Source organism: Lissotriton helveticus, chromosome 9 (genome assembly GCF_964261635.1).
Source record: "Lissotriton helveticus chromosome 9, aLisHel1.1, whole genome shotgun sequence".
Lineage (NCBI taxonomy): Eukaryota > Metazoa > Chordata > Amphibia > Caudata > Salamandridae > Lissotriton > Lissotriton helveticus.
In genome coordinates this window covers 651,579,239-651,600,496 of record NC_136070.1, presented here as the reverse complement: position 1 = coordinate 651,600,496, position 21,258 = coordinate 651,579,239, and the positions used below count along the sequence as shown (strand labels likewise).

The window sequence follows — 21,258 nt, the reverse complement described above, 5'->3', positions numbered from 1 at the left end:
TCCGTACCCTTCGGACAGATCGACTGGTCTTGCAGCAGCCCTAACCGGGGGCACAGCCCTCTGCCTGATGCGCTGTCGTGCTGCAGTTTGGCTGGTTGGAGTGACGACAGCCTGGCGTGGAACATTTGGGTGTGCTGAACTGTGATCCGACTCCATCACGGGCAGGGAGGGAACATCTGCTCTGCGGCTCTGCGGCTCTGCGGCTCTGCGGAGTGGCCCGCACTGGTGGTGGTGGTGGTGGTGTCTTGGACCGTGAGGGTGGTGGTGGTGGTGGTGGTGTTGGCTTGGACCGCAGGGATGGTGGAGGTGTTGTCCGCCGTGGTGGTGAAGGGGATGACATGGCTTCAGCTCCCTGTGAGCACTCCGCATCTGACAACACTGGCGTCTCTGAGATGACGAGGCGGGCACTGTCGTCAGAATCGATCGGGGATGCATCTGTGTGTGAAACAGTGCATAGTTATTAGCATGGTATAGTATGTCACAATAGCTGTGGCATCTCACAATAAATTACTTTTTCTGACTGACATTTGGCCCTTTGCTGCTATATTCATCTCTGGGCTCTGGCATGCACCCATTCATGTATTGACTACAACTCCCATGGTGCAACACAGTGGTGAGGGTATGTGTTTTAGGGCAACGCTACATGTGCACTGGGGCTGGCATGGGGGATTGGGCAGGGACTTAGTACGCGCTGCATTGTTACGCTGCCATGCTTCTTACCTTGTCCTCCTTCCGCAGCACCTGAGGTGTCCAGACGTGTGACCCCCACAACAGCTTCCCGTTCTATGGTGGACTCCACTAGATCCTCCAGGGCTGTGTTCGGCGTCACATTGGATGTGCCCCCTCCTGTGCCAGCAGCATCCTTGACCCTCTGCGCTATCCTCTCCTTGGCCCTCTTACGCAGGTCGTACCAGCGTTTTTTCAGGTCGTCGATGCTGCGGTGGGTGACTCCGCAGGCATTTACCTTGTCCTTGATGCGCAGCCACATCTTTCTTTTTTCTGCCTCTGGCACCTTCAGCGACAACTTCCCAAACAGTCGGTCATTGTTGCTGGCCACACACTCTATTAGGATTTCCAGCTCCTTATCTGAAAACTTGCATTTTCGCTTTCGGGGTGTGTCCTTTCCCTGCTGGGGGGCCTCCTTCTCCATCTTGTCCTGCTTGCCTTGTCCTGGTTGCTACTGGTTCTGTCAGGGTCCTCAAATCCTGTGCTCTGCCTCCTCCTCTGTGCTACTCCGAACACTGAATGCAGCGTGGCTGTCCTACTTCCTGGTTGTGATGTCATCGGCCTGCTTCCGAGGCGTCACGTAAATTTACCGTTTTCGCTATTACCGATTTCGCTAATACCGGATTCACTAATACCGATTCGGTATTAGCTAACTCGGTATTTGCTACTCTCGCTGTCGTACTTTCGGTATTTAATAGCGATTTTTACCGATTCGGTAATTTTTAACGATTATTTTGATGCATCGCGGTTTGCATGTCCTTAATAGCGATTCGTTATTTTTCGCTATTACCGACATGTATTACCGATTGTTGATGCATATGCCTGATTGTGTGTACATTCTGCATTTTGAAAATAGTAGATCCAAAAATGTCACAGGACCATACTATTACATGACACTGCTAGCAGTATTCTTGAAAACCTGAGATTGGCACAATTCAAGGCTTCTACTGCCAATGTTTGTGAATTCCAAAAAGTAGTACATTTGCACCTATTCAAGCATTACTTCAATGGGTGTGGATGTGCTACCAGTCACTCTGGCCCTCATTATGAGTGGCCCGGGAAATTTGTGTGATATTTATTGAACCTGATAAAATGCGGCTCTCTGAGTTGGAATTTATTGCTTGTTATAAGTACTACTATATTACATGTTTTCGGGGAATAACATGGCGATATTAGTGCTTACTGCACCAAAATGTGCATGATCGGGTAAGTAACGGGCATTCGTCCCCACATGAATTTCAGCAGGTTTAACTTGCCGATAGTTATCTCAAAACTCATTAGTGTGATGTGTGCAATAACAGCAGTTACCGCACACATCACAATTAACCGGGTCGGTTGTACTTCGGGCTTAAATATATTTAAGACCCCAATTCAAAAAAATGAATACATTAAAAACTCTTCTTTAAGTGAGATGAGGATGATGAGAAATGCCTACAGAGCAGACTTGACTTATGGCCTGCTGATCCAACTACCAAGCCAAGAATGCATTTATTTGTTGGGTGTCACACTTCAAATATTCTCACACTGAAGCTAAGCCCCTAAATGTAGGTGGCCCTAATACGGCAAAAAGGAGTTTGCGTGCAACTGCCAATGCCACTATGTTTACCAGAATTGCTGAGGTGTTTTCCTACCAGACGGAATGTTCAGGGAGGATGTTTGTGGTTAGCCACACCACATTGCTGTGTCTGTGGCAATCTGCACCATAAAATATTGTTTCTGCAGCATCATAGAGGTGCAGCTGCTCTGCCGAACCAAAGGAGTGCTGCTGTGCATTACACATATTTGAGGGATTTCTGACTGTTTGGTGGAATATGTGGATAATCTGTTGACACACTTTGCTTGTTTGTATGACAGGAGAATACTTGAATGAATTGGAGATTTCTGTTAACATTTGCTTAAAAGTCCATTACAGGAGAAGCTTTCCTTAAATATTTTAGGAGTTCCCTTATTATGGGTGTAAATAAGTTATTGTTCTGTGATTTCGCTCCTAGTGTTTTTGCTCATTTGAATTTGCTTTGTTTAGCTGGTAAGCTGCATTAATGTATGTTGTGTTGTACTGTTTTCGTGTGTGTGTGCTGTGTGTATGTGTGTGTGTATGTTTTGACACAGCGTTGAGGATATCTTTCCTAAGTTAGATTGCATGATGAGTGGGTCATGGTCTGTTGTGGGCTTAGTCATTCTGCGCAGTCGCAGCTCCTCCATTACATGTGGGGGAGAGTTGCCCCACTGATTAAAATGCTGAATAGTTGATAAATGAAATGGTAAAAAAAATAATTTATTACCATTTTATTTTTCACTGCTCCAGCCTGAGCCACGTTTGGCAGCAGGGGAGGAGTAGTCTCCACTCCAGTTCAAAGTATGCATGTCATTTTCTCTGTCTGTCTTGTGACATTCAACCTGACATACGCACTTTACACCTCTCCAACCCGTTATGTCTAAAACAGCTGAGTAGAGAGCAGCCACAGGCCCCCAGTGCCTGAGTGAGCATTGAGCCAGCCCACTCCAACAAATCTTGGCACTTCTTTCATGCTGCTTAATGCACAAGTTACTACTTGTGTAACGATATATCTGTAAGAGACATTAGTTAGTGATAGATTCCTTACCATAGAACAATCCCCAGGCGTCAAGACTGGATCCGGAAAGTTTTTGCTTAGCATCGGTAGGTGGCGTCGTGCGGCTCCACGTCCGTCACTGGCGTCTTAAGCGCCGGAATGACATCACGGAGACTACTTAGGCGCCACCCATGCGCGCTGTCAGTTCTGTACACGACTTTCCGCGCCGAAATGCAGAGCCAAGCAAGATATTGACCATTGGTGCATAAAACTAGGGCCCTAAAAGGGGGATGACCTTAACCCTAGTACTCAGTTCGCAGAACGGGGAGGATGGGTGGGGCGGTAAGGAATCTATCACTAACTAATGTCTCTTACAGATATATCGTTACACAAGTAGTAACTTGTGCATCTGAAAGAGACACGTTTGTAATAGAATCCTTACCTTAGAATAGATACCCCAGCAATACCACCCCAGTGGTGGGTCTGCGAATGAGATTACACCAGAAAGTCACGGAGCACAGAACGGCCAAAGAAGACGTCTCTCCGGACCGGACTGTCAAGGCAGTAGTGCTTGGCAAACGTGTGCAGTGAGGCCCACGTAGCTGCCTGACAAATGTCCTGCAAGGGAACGCCACATCCCAAGGCAGTAGTGGCTGCAGTTGCCCTGGTTGAATGGGCACGCAGTCCCACAGGAGGCTCCTTCTTGGCCAAGGAGTAACAAGCTTTGATGCACACATCGACCCACCGGGAGATGGTCCGTTTGTGCACGTCCTGACCTTTTTTGGCACCCACGTAGCCGACAAAGAGCTGATCGACCACCTGGAACTGCTGTGTACGCTGCAGATAGAATGTGATTCAGAAAAGGGGGTGGTGATGAACAGAGTGTCTGAATTAGGCAGACCACTCTTACCCAGTCCAAAGATCAGGGCTTGATCCATCACCGTTATTTAGCTCACTGCCCCATCCCAGCTCAGAACCTGGCTATATGCAAATTAGTCTGTCCCTGGCCCAGTGCATCATGGGAACAGGGCAGACCAAACTACCAAGCCAATTCTTCACCAGAAAGGAGACAAGCTTCCGGGGACCGGTTTATGCCATTTCAGGCGTCGTCGGCCCGGCTTGCGTGAATCCTGATGGAGCAGTGAGCAAGGGACTCATGTCTGAGTATACCCTGCCACACCTATAGTGGCCAAAAACGATTCAGAAAAGGGGGTGGTGATGAACAGAGTGTCTGAATTAAGCAGACCACTCTTACCCAGTCCAAAGATCAGGGCTTGATTCATCACCGTTATTTAGCTCACTGCCCCATCCCAGCTCAGAACCTGGCTATATGCAAATTAGTCTGTCCCTGGCCCAGTGCATCATGGGAACAGGGCAGACCAAACTACCAAGCCAATTCTTCACCAGAAAGGAGACAAGCTTCCGGGGACCGGTTTCTGCCATTTCAGGCGTCGTCGGCCCGGCTTGCTTGAATCCTGATGGAGCAGTGAGCAAGGGACTCATGTCTGAGTATACCCTGCCACACCTATAGTGGCCAAAAACGATTCAGAAAAGGGGCTGGTGATGAACAGAGTGTCTGAATTAAGCAGACCACTCTTACCCAGTCCAAAGATCAGGGCTTGATCCATCACCGTTATTTAGCTCACTGCCCCATCCCAGCTCAGAACCTGGCTATATGCAAATTAGTCTGTCCCTGGCCCAGTGCATCATGGAAACAGGGCAGACCAAACTACCAAGCCAATTCTTCACCAGAAAGGAGACAAGCTTCCGGGGACCGGTTTCTGCCATTTCAGGCGTCGTCGGCCCGGCTTGCTTGAATCCTGATGGAGCAGTGAGCAAGGGACTCATGTCTGAGTATACCCTGCCACACCTATAGTGGCCAAAAACGATTCAGAAAAGGGGGTGGTGATGAACAGAGTGTCTGAATTAAGCAGACCACTCTTACCCAGTCCAAAGATCAGGGCTTGATCCATCACCGTTATTTAGCTCACTGCCCCATCCCAGCTCAGAACCTGGCTATATGCAAACTAGTCTGTCCCTGGCCCAGTGCATCATGGGAACAGGGCAGACAAAACTACCAAGCCAATTCTTCACCAGAAAGGGGACAAGTTTCCGGGGACCGGTTTCTGCCATTTCAGGCGTCGTCGGCCCGGCTTGCTTGAATCCTGATGGAGCAGTGAGCAAGGGACTCATGTCTGAGTATACCCTGCCACACCTATAGTGGCCAAAAACGATTCAGAAAAGGGGGTGGTGATGAACAGACTGGGTGAGAGTATTCTCCTGATCTCTTGACTGGGTGAGAGTATTCACCTGATCCCTTGACTGGGTGAGAGTATTCTGCTTAATTCAGAAACTCTGTCCATCACCACCCCTTGTTGTTAAATATTTTGCCCACCCTAAGTGTGGAAGGGTATACTCAGATGTGAGTCCCTTGCTCATTGCACCATCAGGATTGAAGCAAGCTGGGCCGACGACGGCTGAAATGCCAGAAACCGGTCCCCGGAAGCTTGTTTCCTTCCCAGTGTAAGAATTGGCTTGGTAGTTTGGTTTGCCCTGTTCCCATCATGCACTGGGACAGGAACAGACTAATTTGCATATAGCCAGGTTCTGAACTGGGATGGTGCAGTGAGCTAAAAAACGGTGTTGGATCTAGCCCTGATCTCTTGACTGGGTGAGAGTATTCTGCTTAATTCAGAAACTCTGTCCATCACCACCCCTTGTTGGCACATAGAATGTGAGCACACAATTCGGGTCCAGACGGTGGAGCCTCTCTTCCTCTATGGAAGGATGCGGAGGCGGAAAGAAGGTGGGCAAACTGATGGTCTGCCCAATGTGGAAGGGTGTGACAACCTTTGGCAAGAAAGAAGGACGGGTCCTCAGAACCACCTTGTCCAGAGGAATAGAAAGGAAAGGAGGTTTAGAAGAAAGAGGCTGGAGCTCACTCACTCTTCTGGCAGAAGTGATAGGAACCAGGAAAGCAGTCTTCAAGGTGAGAAGGCAAAAAGGACAGTATGAAGGGGCTCAAAGGGAGCGCACATCAGGAAAGTCAAGACAAGATTTAAGTCCCACTGAGGCATTATGAAGGGCACAGGGGGAAACGAGTGCGTAATGCTCTTAAGGAAACGGTTAACAACCGGGGGCTTAAAAAGAGAAGGCTGATCTGAAAGCCGCAGAAAGGCAGAGATGGCCGAAAGATAACCTTTTATAGTGCCCAGAGCAGAGCCCTACTGGGCCAAGGAGAGAAGGAAAAGAAGAACCTCAGAAAGAGGGGCAGAAAGGGGATCCACAGCCTTTGCTGTGCACCATGCCACAAACCTGTTCCACCTGCAGGCGAATACCGTTTTGGTGGAGTGATGCCTGGCTGCCAGAATGACATCACAGACTTTGGGAGGAAGATCAAAGGGTGTCAACTGTCGCCTCTCAATCTCCACGCATGGAGGTGGAGGCTGGACAGGTTCGGGTGGAGGACCGTCCCCTGCTGCTGCGAGAGAAGATCCTCCCGAAGAGGAAGACGGATCGGGGATCGATGCTCATACTGAGTAGCTCGGGATACTATACTCTTCGAGCCCAGTCCAGAGCCACAAGAATGACTTGGGCCCAGTTGCACCTGATCTTCTTCAGCACTCTGGATAGCAGTGGTATAGGTGGAAAGGCGTACAACAGACCGCACCTCCACCCGCGACGAAAAGCTTCTCCGAGCGAGCGCCGCCTTGGAAATTCTAACGCACAGAACTAATGACATTGCGCGTTCTCTTTGGTGGCGAATAGATCTTACCAAGGCTCTCCCCACTGCTGAAAGAGACCTTGTGCCACGTCCGAGTTCAGACGCCATTTGTGATCCATCATGCACCGGCGGCTGAGTTTGTCCGCCCTGGCCTTCAGAGAACCTGCCAGGTGTTGAACCACCAAGGTAATGCCTTGATGTTCCAGCCATGTCCAGAGGCGCAGAGCCTCCTGACATAGGGTCCAGGACCCCACCCTGCCCTGTTTGTTGCAATACCACATGGCGGTGGTGTTGTCCGTGAACACCTGCACCACACTTCCCCGGACAGAGGGAAGGAATGCCTTCAGTGCAAGCCGGATCGCCCTCTGTTCAAGAAGGTTGATATGGAGCCGGACTCCGCCCGAGACCTCTGATCTCCGCCTCTCCCATGTGGCCTCCCCATCCCAGGAGGGACGCATCCGTCACCACTGTGTGCTCCGGTTGGGGAAGGGAGAGGGATCTGCCACTGACCCAACCGCGATTCGTGAGCCACCACTGCAACGGTCATGCACTGCCCTCCGAGATCTGTACGTGATCGGACAGGTTGCCCTGATGCTGTGCCCACTGGAACTTCAGGTCCCACTGCAGAGCCTGCATATGCCATCTGGCATGTGTCACCAGCAGGATGCAGGAGGCCATCAGGCCTAGAAGCCGGAGGGTCATCCTGACAGAAACCCGGGATAGAGACTGAAAGAGTGGAACCATAGCCTGAATATCCCAGACTCGCCGCTCGGGAGTGTAGACCCGAAACATCATCGAATCCAGAACTGCTCCGATGAAGGGGAGCTTCTGAGAGGGACTCAGGGGTGACTTTGGCACATTGATCTAGAACCCCAGCAAATGCAGGAGGTCGGCCGTAGTCTGGAGGTGGGCGAAAATTGCCTGGGGTCGGGGAAGACTGACACCCCTGACCTGCGCAGATGAGGCGCGACCACCGCCATCACCTTCGTGAACACCCGAGGGGCACTAGTAAGGCCGAAGGGGAGCACGGCAAACTGAAAATGCTCTTGGCCTACCGCGAACCGCAGGTAACGACGGTGGGCCATCAGGACGGGGATATTAAAATATGCGTCCTGCAAGTCCAACACTGCCATCCAGTCTCAAGGGTCCAAGGCAGCCAGGACCTGAGCCTGAGTTAGCATCTTAAACTTCTCCTTCCGAAGGAAGCGATTGACATCACGGAGGTCCAAGATGGGGATCAAGCCCCCCTTGTCCTTCTTGGGGACCAGAAAGTAGTGGGAACAACAACCACTCCCTACTTCCTGATCGGGAACACACTCGATGGCCACCTTGGCCAGGAGGGCCATGACTTCCTGGCGAAGAAGAGCCAAATGATCCCCGACATGCGGTGGTACCGAGGTGGCATGCTGGAGGGGAGGACAGAAAGGGGAGCAAGTAGCCTTGGCAGATTATCTGCAGCACCTACTTGTGCGATGTGATTTCGCGCCAGTGGTGGGGGTGGTGCCTCCTACTGTCGTGGGGAGCTCCCTGAAGCTTGGATTAGGAAGGCTTAGAGGTGGAAGCAGCGGGGTGGAGGTGGACTGACCCGCTTGCTGGTTACCAGACCCGCCTCTAAGTAAGCCTCGTCCGCGCTGAGGCTGGTTCTGCACAGGCTTTGTGGAGGAGCATGCCAGGGTGCTTTTATCCTGGCCACGAAAGGAACGAAACCCAGGCGTGGCAGGGCTCTTCGTAGAAAGACCCACAGACTTGGCCGTGGCCCGCGAGTCTTTAAAGTGCCCCAGGGCACTGTCAGTCTTGTCGCCAAAGAGGCTGGAGCCATCAAAGGGTATGTCCATGAGCGAGCCCTGGACATCGGGTGAGAACCCGGTAGACCGCAACCAGGCATAGCGCCGCAACGCCACAGGCGTGGAAATTGACCAGAAGGTATCAGCCGTGTCCAGACCACACCTGATAGCAAACTTCGCTGCATCCTTGCCCTCCGCAATCACTAGGGAAAGGACAGTCTGGACCTCGTCAGAGCACTGAGGCATGACCTCAGCTACCGAATCCCACACTGTGTGGGAGTAACGGCCCAATAAGCAGGCGGTATTAACTGACCGCAACCCCAAGCTGGCCGAGGAGAACAACCTCTTGCCATATTGGTCCAGCTTCTTAGAGTTCTTATCCAGCGGAGCCGTTAGAAAGGCACTCTGTGACGTTGAGGCCTGAATGACCAGGCTCTCAGGTGTGGGGTGAGTGGTCAAGAAGGCAGGATCACCAGACGCCGGGGGATGATGCCTAGCGACGTTCTTATCCACGGGTGCCCCATAGGCCTGCCACAACCAAGTGCCCAAGAGGACTCCGGTAAGGGCCTCATTGAAAGGGAGTAGCGGCTCCGACGACATAGACGCTGTCTGGAGCACCTCCGTAAGGAGGTTGGTCTTAAGGGCCACCGTAGGGAGGTCGAGATGGAGAGCCTCCACAGCACAACGCAGCACCATAGTGTAGGAAGTGCCCTCCTCCATAGTAGGTGGAGGGGAGGCAAACCACGGGTCAGAAGACACATCAAGTTCACCCACATCTTGAAGGTCTTCCATCCAATCCGGCTAGGACTCACACTGCAGCGCAAGGGGGTCCTCGGAGCCGTCCCAGTCCTCGTCCGGCTCCGGAGTAGAAGGAACCAGCCGCGACGGCAAGGCCAGAGCAGGAGAGGGGGCAAGCGGCGCCGGGAGCAGCGCCAGGAACTGCACCAGGAACGGCGCCAGCCGGGGCTGAGCCAGAGCCGCATCCCAATGCGGATTCCAGGTAGGAACGAAATGGTCCAAGAACCAGGGCAGGGGTGGGATAAACGGCACCCAGTGCTGTGCCTGTGGCAGAGCCAGGGGCAAGGGCAGCGCGGGGCTGGAGCCAGCGGCGCTGGATCCTATGGCTCCAGGGCTGGCGCCGGATGTGGACACGGGACCGCAGGGACCGCGGGGCCCGCTGGCGCGCCGGCGGGAGCCTGAGGCCTAAAAAGGCGGTCTATGGCAGCAAGAAACTCTTGCATCAGTTCGGGAGTTGCCGACAGACCCGGGTATGGCGGGTAGGCCCCGGGACTCCCTGTCCCCCTCGTCCACCTCCGAGGAGCGACGGGGGGACGTCGGAGAGCAAACATGTTGCTTCGACTTCTTTTTATGGCGTTGCTTACCGGAATCTGAAAGTTAAGACTTAGAGCCCGAGGAGCGATGGCTCCGGTCCCGCGAATGGCCCCTAGACCCGGAGCGGCGGTGAGAGGTGTGCCGGACCTCCAGCAACTTCCGGCGCTGCTCCCGCAAGGCCTTCGGGGCCATGGCTCGACAGTCCCGGGAGTCATGGTCGGTCTCCAGGCAGTAAAGGCAGACATCGTGGAGATCCGCCACCGACATATTACGGCGGCACGACCTACAAGACTTAAAGCCGGGCATCCCTACGTGCACCAGGAGACCAGAGAATGAGACAAAAAAGTCTCAAAAGTAGTCAAAAAATGACCAAGGTACGTGCTCAATCCAGATCTGCGCTTTCGGCGTGGAAAAAGAAAGAACTGACGTCAGTGCGCATGGCTAGCGCCTAAGTAGTCTCCTTGATGTCATCCCGGAGCTTACTACGCCAGTGACGGGCGCGGAGCAGCATGACGCCACCAACCGACGCGCAGGGGTACTGCTAAGCAAAAACTTTCCGTATCCAGACTGACGCCTGGGGATTATTCTAAGGTAAGGAATCTATCACTAACGTGTCTCTTTCAGATATCAGCAGCATGAGAGCAGCATCCTGATTGGTGAAGTGTTGTCTCTGACCACCTTCTCCCAACGGACTGAAGAACAGAGAGGAGGACCAGAGGAGGTGAGCCAGTGGGTAACTACATATTTCATTCTTATTGTTCTAACCCACAGAAAGGTACTGTGCATCAACTCCAGAGCTTTCAGCCAAGGTCCTGTAACAACACTGTTTATAACAAGCCATGATTGAAAGCTTCTGCGTTAACCCTAAAGGCATTCTCAAAGTCCCACAGTACCTATCAGTGGGTCAAAATGATGTATTTCTTTGGCTCACCACTTATGCCTACCACCAGCCGCCATGTATTTTGTGACTAAATTGTGTCTTTTTTGTTTGAGTACATTGAAGTACATTGAAGTTATCGACAGAGAGCATCGAGACCTTCTGCGCTGGAGGTGGTTGCGTAGTGAGTGGGCCTTGACTCGCTGTGGAGCAGCAAAATTCAGTGACTATTTTGTCTTAGTCATTACTCATGTTTATCAAAGAGTGGTTTTATATGTTATGCACAAAATATCTTGTATGCTCTGAGTGTGAGGGAGTACTGCCATGCAGAGTGTCTCATTTGGTTCCATGGATTTAATGGGGTGTTTGTTAATGTTTGTGTGTGTGTGTGTGTGCGTGCAGCAGTATAACCTGTTTCTATATGTTTTTAATGTTTGGAAAGAGAGAAGTATTGCATTGCATTGTGCTGTCTGCAGTGTGTGTGAGCTGAGCCATTATGTTTCATCCTCTGAAATTTAATTCAAGAAAATGATGTGCTGCAAGTTTTTACGTCTTGAAGTGTGAGTGACTTAGACTTCTGGCTTGAGTCTGATGAATGGCAGAGGTGATAAGAACTATATTCTTTAGTAATGGGCACTGCATGGAAGTAATAGTTTTTGTACTTATTCATGCAGGCTTCCTTTATTATAGCAGCCTCCTATACCAACAAAAGGCTGCAGACCATCAACACGGGCAATTCCTTATCTGGCACAGATTCTGGGATATGAGTTACAGACTAGGTTACATTGGTCCACCTGTGGCAATCCATGTCTTTTTTGAGGATATCCACTCCAATGAAATGACACAAATGGTCCTCTTGAGAATATTTCATGAGTTGCTCCCACATGTAGACTAACGTCTGACACACCTAGGCTAAAGGGACAGTTATGCAGATGCCGTATCACGCAGGCTGCTGCCAGAGTAAAGATGAAAAATAAAAGTCTATGACATGAGAAGTCCCAGGTTGCGTCAGCTGGATTGTTGGGTGAAAATGTTAAGAACTGAGGGGAAAATCAGGTGTTTAAAATAGTGGTTGCTACTAAGCCTTACCATTGGCACCTCCTGGTGCTGTGTCCCCAGCAGGAAGGAGCGCAGATCTCCATGCCTCATGAAGGGGAGGATGAGCATTGGCATCGGAAACCTCTGCTCACAGTCGTCCCTGAAGGAAACCCCTAGACAGAAATAATACATGTACCTCAGTGCAAAGTATTACTCCATCGCATCTCATCATCTTGTCTCACAAACATGTTCTCCACACTTCAGCCCACACTCCATCTCACCTACTGCTCACTACATATCTCATTCCTACTTTTCTTTTCAACTCCATCCCTTTCATTTTGTTCATTCCACTATTTCACATTTTTTATCTCTATTTAACTCCATCTCATGCACGTTCATTTCCCTGCCCCCTCTAATGTCTCCCTCTATGGAACAATCAATTGACTTCTCTATTCCTCACTAACCATGTGTCTCTTTTCTACTCTTCTGTTTCACAACTCCACAATCTCCTTTTCAAAGCTCACCCTGTTTCTGTTTTATTCATTAGAGTAATGGGAATCTTATTTGATCAGAGTTGGGCTTACCCAAGAGTTGAAGAACATTTGGATGATCAAAGCTCTTCATGAGTGCTGCTTCGCTCAAGAAGGACCCCATTTCTTCTGCAGTGCACATCCCATCTTGAAGCAAAAACAATACATTTTAAGTTGCATGTTCCAAATCTAGCACACAGTTATCATTTTCTGCTCAAGCTAAAGGATGTGGGCGACTGATGTGTGGGTGAAAAGAGGGAATCTGAGCTAAAGTTACACACAAATTATTCTCAGTTCAGTTTGGTGGAATATAAACTAAAGGTCAGCATTAACTGGGCAATCAACAATAAGATCCCTATACCTGGGGTGATTGTTACATTTCCAAGACATGAGTACACATCACTCAGGTTGTATTCTTTGTTTACATACCGAGGTAGACCCCTGCTATCTATCGCAGTGCGGTTTCACTCCTCTAATGTCTGATTGTCCCCACACATTATATTGTTCCAAACAATTAATTAAATACTGCAGTCTCAATGCAAAAAAATGTCCAGCAGTGATGTCCAACGGATGTCTGCTTTCTACACTGAAAGCACATCTATCCACACTTCACCACATGTGTACACCGCTTCAGAGGAAAAAATGTGTGGTGGAAAGGAAGGCACCTCACGGGCGAACACCCACGGGGATGTTGGCAGATGTTACCAACTCAATGCCCCTTTCTCATCATCGGTTGCCTTCCAATCCAGAAAAGAAAACAGAATAGATACAACACATAAACTGAAATGCGTGTAAAGGTGCAACATAAAGAATATCAACATTAACTCATAAAGAACAGAGTGACATAAAATCGACAGCCACACCCACTCAATCACTTTATTCTTCGTTTCAGTGTGAGCTGAAGAATTAAAACAAAGGTTGGTAGCTTAGTTTCGCCTACCAGTACCTGATACCGACATGTTTCATTGCCCCATTGTTTTCGGCAGATTCATCAGGGTATTGAACACTCGGTCACTGCACCAATGTTTTGAACATCCTTTCTGGACACCCTGGCCAGCATGGACAACTCATACCGGCTGGCCAAATCACGCTTTGATTCGTTTAAAAACGATTGAAGTAGCAATCGTACGGTTGGAAACCAGGGCGGTGTCTCATCCCAGGAACCTGGATGAGACACATTGGTGCAGTGACCGAGTGATTGAGTGGGTGTGGCTGTCATTTTTTGCATTGAGACTGCAGTATTTAATTAATTGTTTGGAACAATATAATGTGTGGGGACAATCAGACATTAGAGGAGTGAAACCGCACTGCGATAGATAGCAGGGGTCTACCTCGGTATGTAAACAAAGAATACAACCTGAGTGATGTGTACTCATGTCTTGGAAATGTAACAATCACCCCAGGTATAGGGATCTTATTGTTGATTGACTGTCTAGAGTGGAGGGCGATCCCTCATATACCTTTCCAAATCCCTCTTGGCTCCTTCTTGTTGGTGCCAGCATTAACTGGGGCCTACACTTTTTCAGCTTGGTGGGTGGACTGGTGTAAAGGTGGCACAAATATATTGGCTGACAAATATTTAGAAGTTCTCTAGCCTTGGCTGTGAATTGTTCTAATGTTAAACCATTCCGGCCACTCAGCCGCACAAAAGGCTCTCCGAGTACTGTACATTCATAAGAAGCAAACCAACAGAAATGTATCTAGATAAGAGGGCGACATTCAGAATGTCACATTGCTCCTGTCACTGACTGTTGAGATTAAGTACTTTTAAGTGACCTTATCACTGACTGTAAAATCTTTATAGTTAGGGGTTTCGTTTTCTGGTATTTTTAGTTTTGACACTTTCATATGTATTTATTCATATCTATTTGTTCTCATTTAATTGGTGTTTATTCGTATTTGTTGATGGTAAAAAACGAAGTTGCAACCAATATATTTCCACATTTATGTAACTGAATAATATACGCTCACATTTCAATGCATGTAAGGTTTTGGGGATTTAATAGCCAAATATAACAAACCAACACACTCACAACCACCATCAATGTTAATATTATCACAGTAACGGTAGTTTTCTAGATTTGATGAGGACATTTTCTTTTAATAAATCCACAGGCAATCAATAGAGAGCTTCTGGAATACCAGACATGAGTGACACCTTGGAGAGACATCAAAATATGACAAGATGTCTGTATTTTCCGGTTTTGAAAAACAAAGACAGGCAGGGAAATATATTGCTCCAGACAGCATTTATCAGGACAAATCAGCCAATACAGAAAACCAGGAGCCATATTTATAATCCTGCCATCCGACTTTCTTTACCAACAGTCTTTCTAGGCATCACACCTTTTAAACTTGACATATAACCATTCAGAATTTCAGACTGCCACAGTTTTGAGTGTCAATGAACCTGAAAATAATGTTTTGGCTCTCCATTTCTTTCCGTGAGACAATAGTGAGTGCTCTCACAGCACTCTGCCAGTCAAGGTATAAAATGGGTATTTATACAGCACTTACTACCCCGATGAGGTGCTAAACCGCTTCGTAGATGGGTAGCAATATATAGATTTACCGGGAGTTGCTCTCTACAGAAAATCAAGACAATATAGTGTAAAACATGGTTTGATATTTAAGTCTGTTAAGATGCTATTAAATGAGGAACTTTTAATACCCCTTCCTATACCATAACACTCAGCAGTCAGACAGTTGATTGTAGTTTATACAGGCTGCTTAATAATTCCCTTTTACTGTGTGGCGCTCTTACACTCACATAAGACAAAGCTGCTACGGGTCATATCTATTAACCAGTACTGTACTATCAATCAATAAATGATATCTTAATTTTGGATTCTAGAAAAAATCTATAAAAGAACTTCACAGGAATACAAATCACAAAAATACGTCAAGCCTAAAATCTCATTAAAAAAGCAAACGCTCCTGAAGTATATAATGCCCCTAAAAGAAATACATTATTGTGCATGATCATAAAAAGTTCAAAAACATTCTCATGCCAAATGTCTAAAGATCCATTGATTTGTGCAAACGAATGGCACATTTTAAATAGCTTCCGACTGCAGAACACACCAGGGATTGGATAACATGCGTAAAAAGTAAAGTGCTGGTCGGTGCTGATAAAAAACATTTAATTGCAAAATTTGTATTACAAATGTATGCCTAAAAGACACAATATTAACAGAAAACCATAAAATGTGTCAGAGTCTGATTCGAAACCTCATCACAGGAGCAAATTAAAATAGATGCTCAATCATACTGGTCAAGGGGGAAACACAACTGACTCCTAATAGTGCTCAACATGAAATTTGTTAGCAGTAACCGGTCCCATGTATCTTTTTTTTTACAAAATCTAAATAGAGCTCCATGGCATCACAAGTTTGGATCATTACATAATCCCGGACAGTGGGTTTTATATTCTTCCTCTTCGCGGCTTGCCATATGAAACTGCACAAAAATGTTTTTGGCCTTTTCAGCATCTCCTTTACTATCAAGTAAGGGGAAGGGAACAATTCGAGTCTACCCAATTCTTCCGCAGTATTCTTAATATAACTTAGCCATTGATTTTATAGCTTTGCTTGCATTTTAAGCAGTCAGTAATAACCATACAGTTGAAACTGGCCTGTTCATTTGCCCAAACAGAGATTCAGAGACGGAGTGGTGCCAACTTGATGGAATCCTTGATATACGAGATCCCCAACACCTTATGTATGTAGAAATGTGGATACGATGGTGGAAGTCCTTGCAGATGCCCATGAAAGAGATTTTCCTCCTGTTGCATTTTTGCACTTTTTTTGATAACCCCAGATAGCTGCCCCATAAGATAAAACTGGAACACAATTGCGTTTGTAAATTTTGAGGATAGGCAACACAAGATTGTTTCTCACTTTTCTGAACAGGTCAAAAACCGCCTCTACGGATTGGGTATAACGGAGACACCTGTGTGACATGCAAGATAACCAGGAGCTCTGTGTAACAAAGGTCACCTCTAGATATGAAAAATCATACACTCTTGTAATCGGTCAGGGGTGTGGAATTCCTATAGGCCCGACTCCTAGTTTGGGGTCAAGAACAACAGGTTTTATTCATTATTTAGGCCTTGGGACAAGTAGGTTCAACCCCTTGCAGCACAACCCCTTTGTCTGCCAATTTAAAGTATCACACTAGGGATCAGGTTATGGCATTGTCTGCAGTTAAGTTAATATTTGTGTACATATGTTATTGCTGTTCAAAGTCATATCTATGGTTCATTAATACAAAACCTTTCTTATTAGGGTGAGCGCTCTAAGGAAATGTTGTAAGCTCGAACTGCACTACTGACAATTGTTCCAGTATAAAAATGTGTACATGCATTTCCAAAGGTTAACAATATGAGGCTACATACAAGGCTCCCAGAATGCTCTCTAATTGAATGCAAATATCTGCAGAAGCTTGAAACCAAGATTGATGATCCTTTGTTTTCAAAATCAAATGTTCGCCAAAAATGCAACTAGGAAAGAAAAAAAGGTTTTGCTTAACTACTGTGAAATTGTAGGTAACATTTCTTTGAGCATCATTTAGTAAAATATGTTGATGTAGGTTTGTATGTCAAAAAAATATTCATCATGGAAAATCAGTGAAACCAGTTTCAACAAGATAATAGGAAACATGAAAATAAACAAGCATTGGCAAAGCCAATATGTCTGGTATTGGTGGTCAGCCTTTTGCTTTTGTCAATGAGTGTCTTGTTATGGTTTTTGTAAAACTTTGTGGGAGTTGCCAGACCCTCACCATTATAACAAACAATGACAAAAAGCAATAATATTTTTAACTCCAAAAAATCACACATTGCCACAGTAGTCCCTGGCACTGAAATAAACTACTTTGTGTGCTTATATGCTCCTTGTGAAACAGCGGAAGCCAGACGATAGATGGATAGATAGACAAAGAAAGATAGAATTTTAATAAAAAACAAAAGGTCTTGGTTAACTCCAGACCTAATTAGGGGCCCAATTCTTAAAGAAAGTCACCAAATTACACCCACAGAATATGTCCTTGCATTAGTGCAGATTTATGGCTTTAATAAATTCACAAGAATTTACAGGCGTAGGCCAGGAAATTGTACTCCTAGAAAATATTTGTGAACTGCTTTTAAGCACAAATAAAACTTGCAGATGTATATTTACTCATGCGAAAATCTGTTGAGCTTTTACAAGCTCAATATCCCTCCAACCACTTTTTTCCCAATCCTGGAAGAAGTTTTACTTCTGCCATTGTCAGGAGTAAATTTCCAACCTTTCTCAGTATGGGAAAAGATTAAAGAAAAGCTGGTGGATACCCCTTAAGCATGCAATTTAGTCGGTTTGAACAGACTTAAAAGGGCATTCCAACAATGGAACTTTTGCTTAACGCTACCTCCATCCCCAGTAGGTATGTCTGCGGAAAGGTGGAAAAATAAGGAAATTGCTAGAATTCACAACTGCTATAGTATGATCCCGGACATAATTAGAAAGGCTAATATCAAAGTTTTTATATAATGGGATTGCGCCGTAATTTGTTGCTGGACTACGTGGCACCAAAGGGAAAAGTAGATTTTTTTGCAGGCGAGGGAGATTTATGAAGCAACCTGTCCCATGGGCCAGAAGATATTTTATTAAATTCCACACCAGTGTATTTGACTATGGCCAACCTGATCCGTTATGCAGTATGCACTTTATTGTTGCTTGACACTTTTTATGATCATCCTTCGCCTGCTGGGCCAGCTGGCTCTGAATGTAATTCAGTTTATTGTGATTTGCTACTCTTTCTGTTTTAATGGGACACTAATACGTATGTACTGTTTTGGTCTGAATTGCCTGGATGGTTTATATTTTTGGCAAATTTGCACAATATATTTATTCTGTTTTCTAACTTTGTATTGCATAGGATTGGACTATTATTATTATTATTATAATTGCATTTGTTGAGCGCGCAGCTACCCGAAGGTTTCCCGGCGCTGTAGCAAACGGAAGATGGAACAGTGAAGAAAAACATGGGCAGGGCAGTTACATGTTAAAAAGCCAGGTCTTAATACCTTTGCGGAATGCCATATAACAGACTTCCGTGCGCAGGGATTGGGGCATAGAGTTCCATAAAGAGGGGGCCAGAAAGGCGAACGAACGTCCGCCCATCTTGGCTCGCTTCACACGTGGAATTTGAAACTTATTTTGGGTGGACGATCTTAATGTGCGAGATGGGACATAGTGCTGGACCAAGGAAGATAGATATTTCGGGGCTTTATCCATTTTAATACGGTGCATGATACAAAGGGCTTTGAATTTTATACGGCTCTCAATTTGAAGCCAATGCAGTTTGTGCAGATGGGTAGTGGCCGATGATCTAGCAGGTAGGTTACATATCAAGCGAACAGCCATATTCTGAACAACCTGAAGTTTCTTTAGTACCTCCTTACAGGCGCCCAGGAGTAGTACGTTCCCGTAGTCCATCCGAGAGATGACAAGGGCTTGGACCACGGTTCTCAGGGTATCCACTGGGAGCATCCATGTGATTTTTCTAAGCCACCTGATGATGGTAGTACAGGTGTCAGAGACCTTTACCACATGTTGCTTCAGTGACAACTGGTTGTCAAGCAGAACCCCGAGATTACGGGCAGAATCTGAGGGGGTAGGCAAAGGGCCCATCTGAGAAGGCCAATGTTGCGGGCCCCACAAAGGTGCATTGGGACCGAATAGGAGCAGCTCCGTTTTGTCTCCATTGAGCTTTAATTTATGTCTCTGCATCCAATTGGCAATCTGTTCCAAACCGGTCTGCAAGGAGGAGGAAGGCGAGTGATTCTTGGTGGAGAGTGAGTAGACGATTTGAGTATCGTCAGCGTAAGAATATATTGTGAGACCCGCTTGCTCTGCCAAGAAAGCAAGCGGTCTCACATAAAGATTAAAGAAAAGGGGACTAAGAATAGACCCTTGGGGAACACCGTGAGGGGAAGAGTAGATAGAAGAAACAGAAGTAGCAGAAAAGACCTGGAAAGTGCGATTAGAAAGAAAACTAGCAATCCAGGCCAGGGCAGGGCCAACAATCCCCACGGATTGCAAGGTGGACAATAAGATGGAATGGGAGACGGTGTCAAATGCGGCACTCAAGTCAAGCAAGATGAGTGCCACAGTCTCCCCATTGTCCACCTGTCTCCTGATGGTCTCAGACACGCCAAGAAGCGTAGTCTCCGTGGAGAAACCAGCCCTGAACCCAGACTGAGAGCAGTGAAGAAGGTGAGAAGATTCAACATAAGAGGTGAGAAAAGAATTCACATGTTTTTCAAGAATTTTAGAATAACAAGAGAGAAGAGAAATAGGACGAAAGTTAGAAGGGTTATTAGAATCCGCATTGGCCTTCTTTAGCAATGGAACCACCATTGCATGTTTCCATTCGCTGGGAACTGAAGCCTCCTCCAGTGAGGCATTCAACATATCTAGAATGATCTGATCTATAAATTGATGCATTAACTTGTATTCGGTACTTTTATTGATTTTATCTTAAAAATGCAGATTCATTCTGGTTTTATTGGTTGACTGATGTATGTAATGACGTTATTACACTTTTATGGTCTAACTTAGACCGAGTAAAGTTATTTTGGATGACGATCACATTATTTCACAGACCATCACCGCTACTCGTTGTAGAGCCTTTTGTATGAATTTTAAGTTTCTTAATATTTTATTGTACATAAAGGATTACTGTAAAATGTTCAGATTTCCAAACACTGATTTCTACATTTATGTGTGTTTTTGATTGGACTAATTGACAATCAACTATTGATAATGATTCTTCTCAATAACTGAAACCTATAAGGAACCTTGTTGCTTTTTGATAATTACTTACCCTTTCCTTTCTAAGCCTATGGGTAGCTTCTGTGGTTATATACATTAATAAGGCACTTAAGGAGTTAAAATGCATTGATTTTTAAACCGTCTTATTTTTGTGTAGTTTTCAGATAAACGTTGAATCCTGATTGGTTTTTTGATTTTGCGAATAGGCAGAGTGAGAATGAGGTTGGGGAGTGGAAAAGTGGAAGAGTCAAGGGTTTTTTGAGAGATTATGTGAAGTGTGAGGGTACAAGGCCTGAGTAGATGTGTTTGAAAATATGTAGGAGTGGATTTGGTGAATATGGATGAGGTGTGAGTTGATTGGGTGAATAAGACGAAAAAAGAATACAGATTGAGGGTCATTGGCGTTTAGAGAATGTGGATGAAGAGAGAGATTGTGGTTACGTATCAGTGTACTTAAAGGGTGGAAGAGGGACTGATGAGTGGATGAAGGGCAGAGTTTGGATGAGAGAGAAGGTCGGTGAAAGAGCGAATGTGGATGGAGGGGTGAATCTTAATCGGCAGTTATACAGGGCAGAATCAAGAAGAACTGATGAGAGAAATGGACCTGGAACTGCAACTAACAGTTTTACTCCTCTGTGGTCAGCCTTCCACTCATCTGTAACTAGTCACTCCTAAAGATGTATAGTGGGGATGCAACGTATGGCTTGGAAGCCATTAGGTCCTTTGGCAAAAAATTATTTTGGAGCCTTGACCATTAAACCCAAGCACCAGTCCAGATCCATTAGAAAGACACACGGCCCTAGGACCAAAATAGCAGCGAAGTGAGAAGTAATAGGACTACACCTGATAAGTGCAGCAACTCATTACTGATGCACTGACCG

At 46.5% G+C, this 21,258-nt stretch overlaps 1 protein-coding gene across 1 annotated transcript in view; it reads right to left on the bottom strand.

Moving 5' to 3' along the window:
• The window catches only part of LOC144781756 (ephrin type-A receptor 4-B-like), a 284,979-nt gene that overhangs the window by 24,884 nt on the left and 238,837 nt on the right, over nt 1-21,258 (bottom strand). Inside the window, exons 9-10 of the mRNA XM_078660745.1 lie at nt 12,618-12,710; nt 12,085-12,206 (exon numbers count right to left, since the gene is read on the bottom strand). Coding sequence (XP_078516871.1) covers nt 12,085-12,206; nt 12,618-12,710 — 215 coding nt within the window. The remainder of the gene's footprint in view (nt 1-12,084; nt 12,207-12,617; nt 12,711-21,258) is intronic.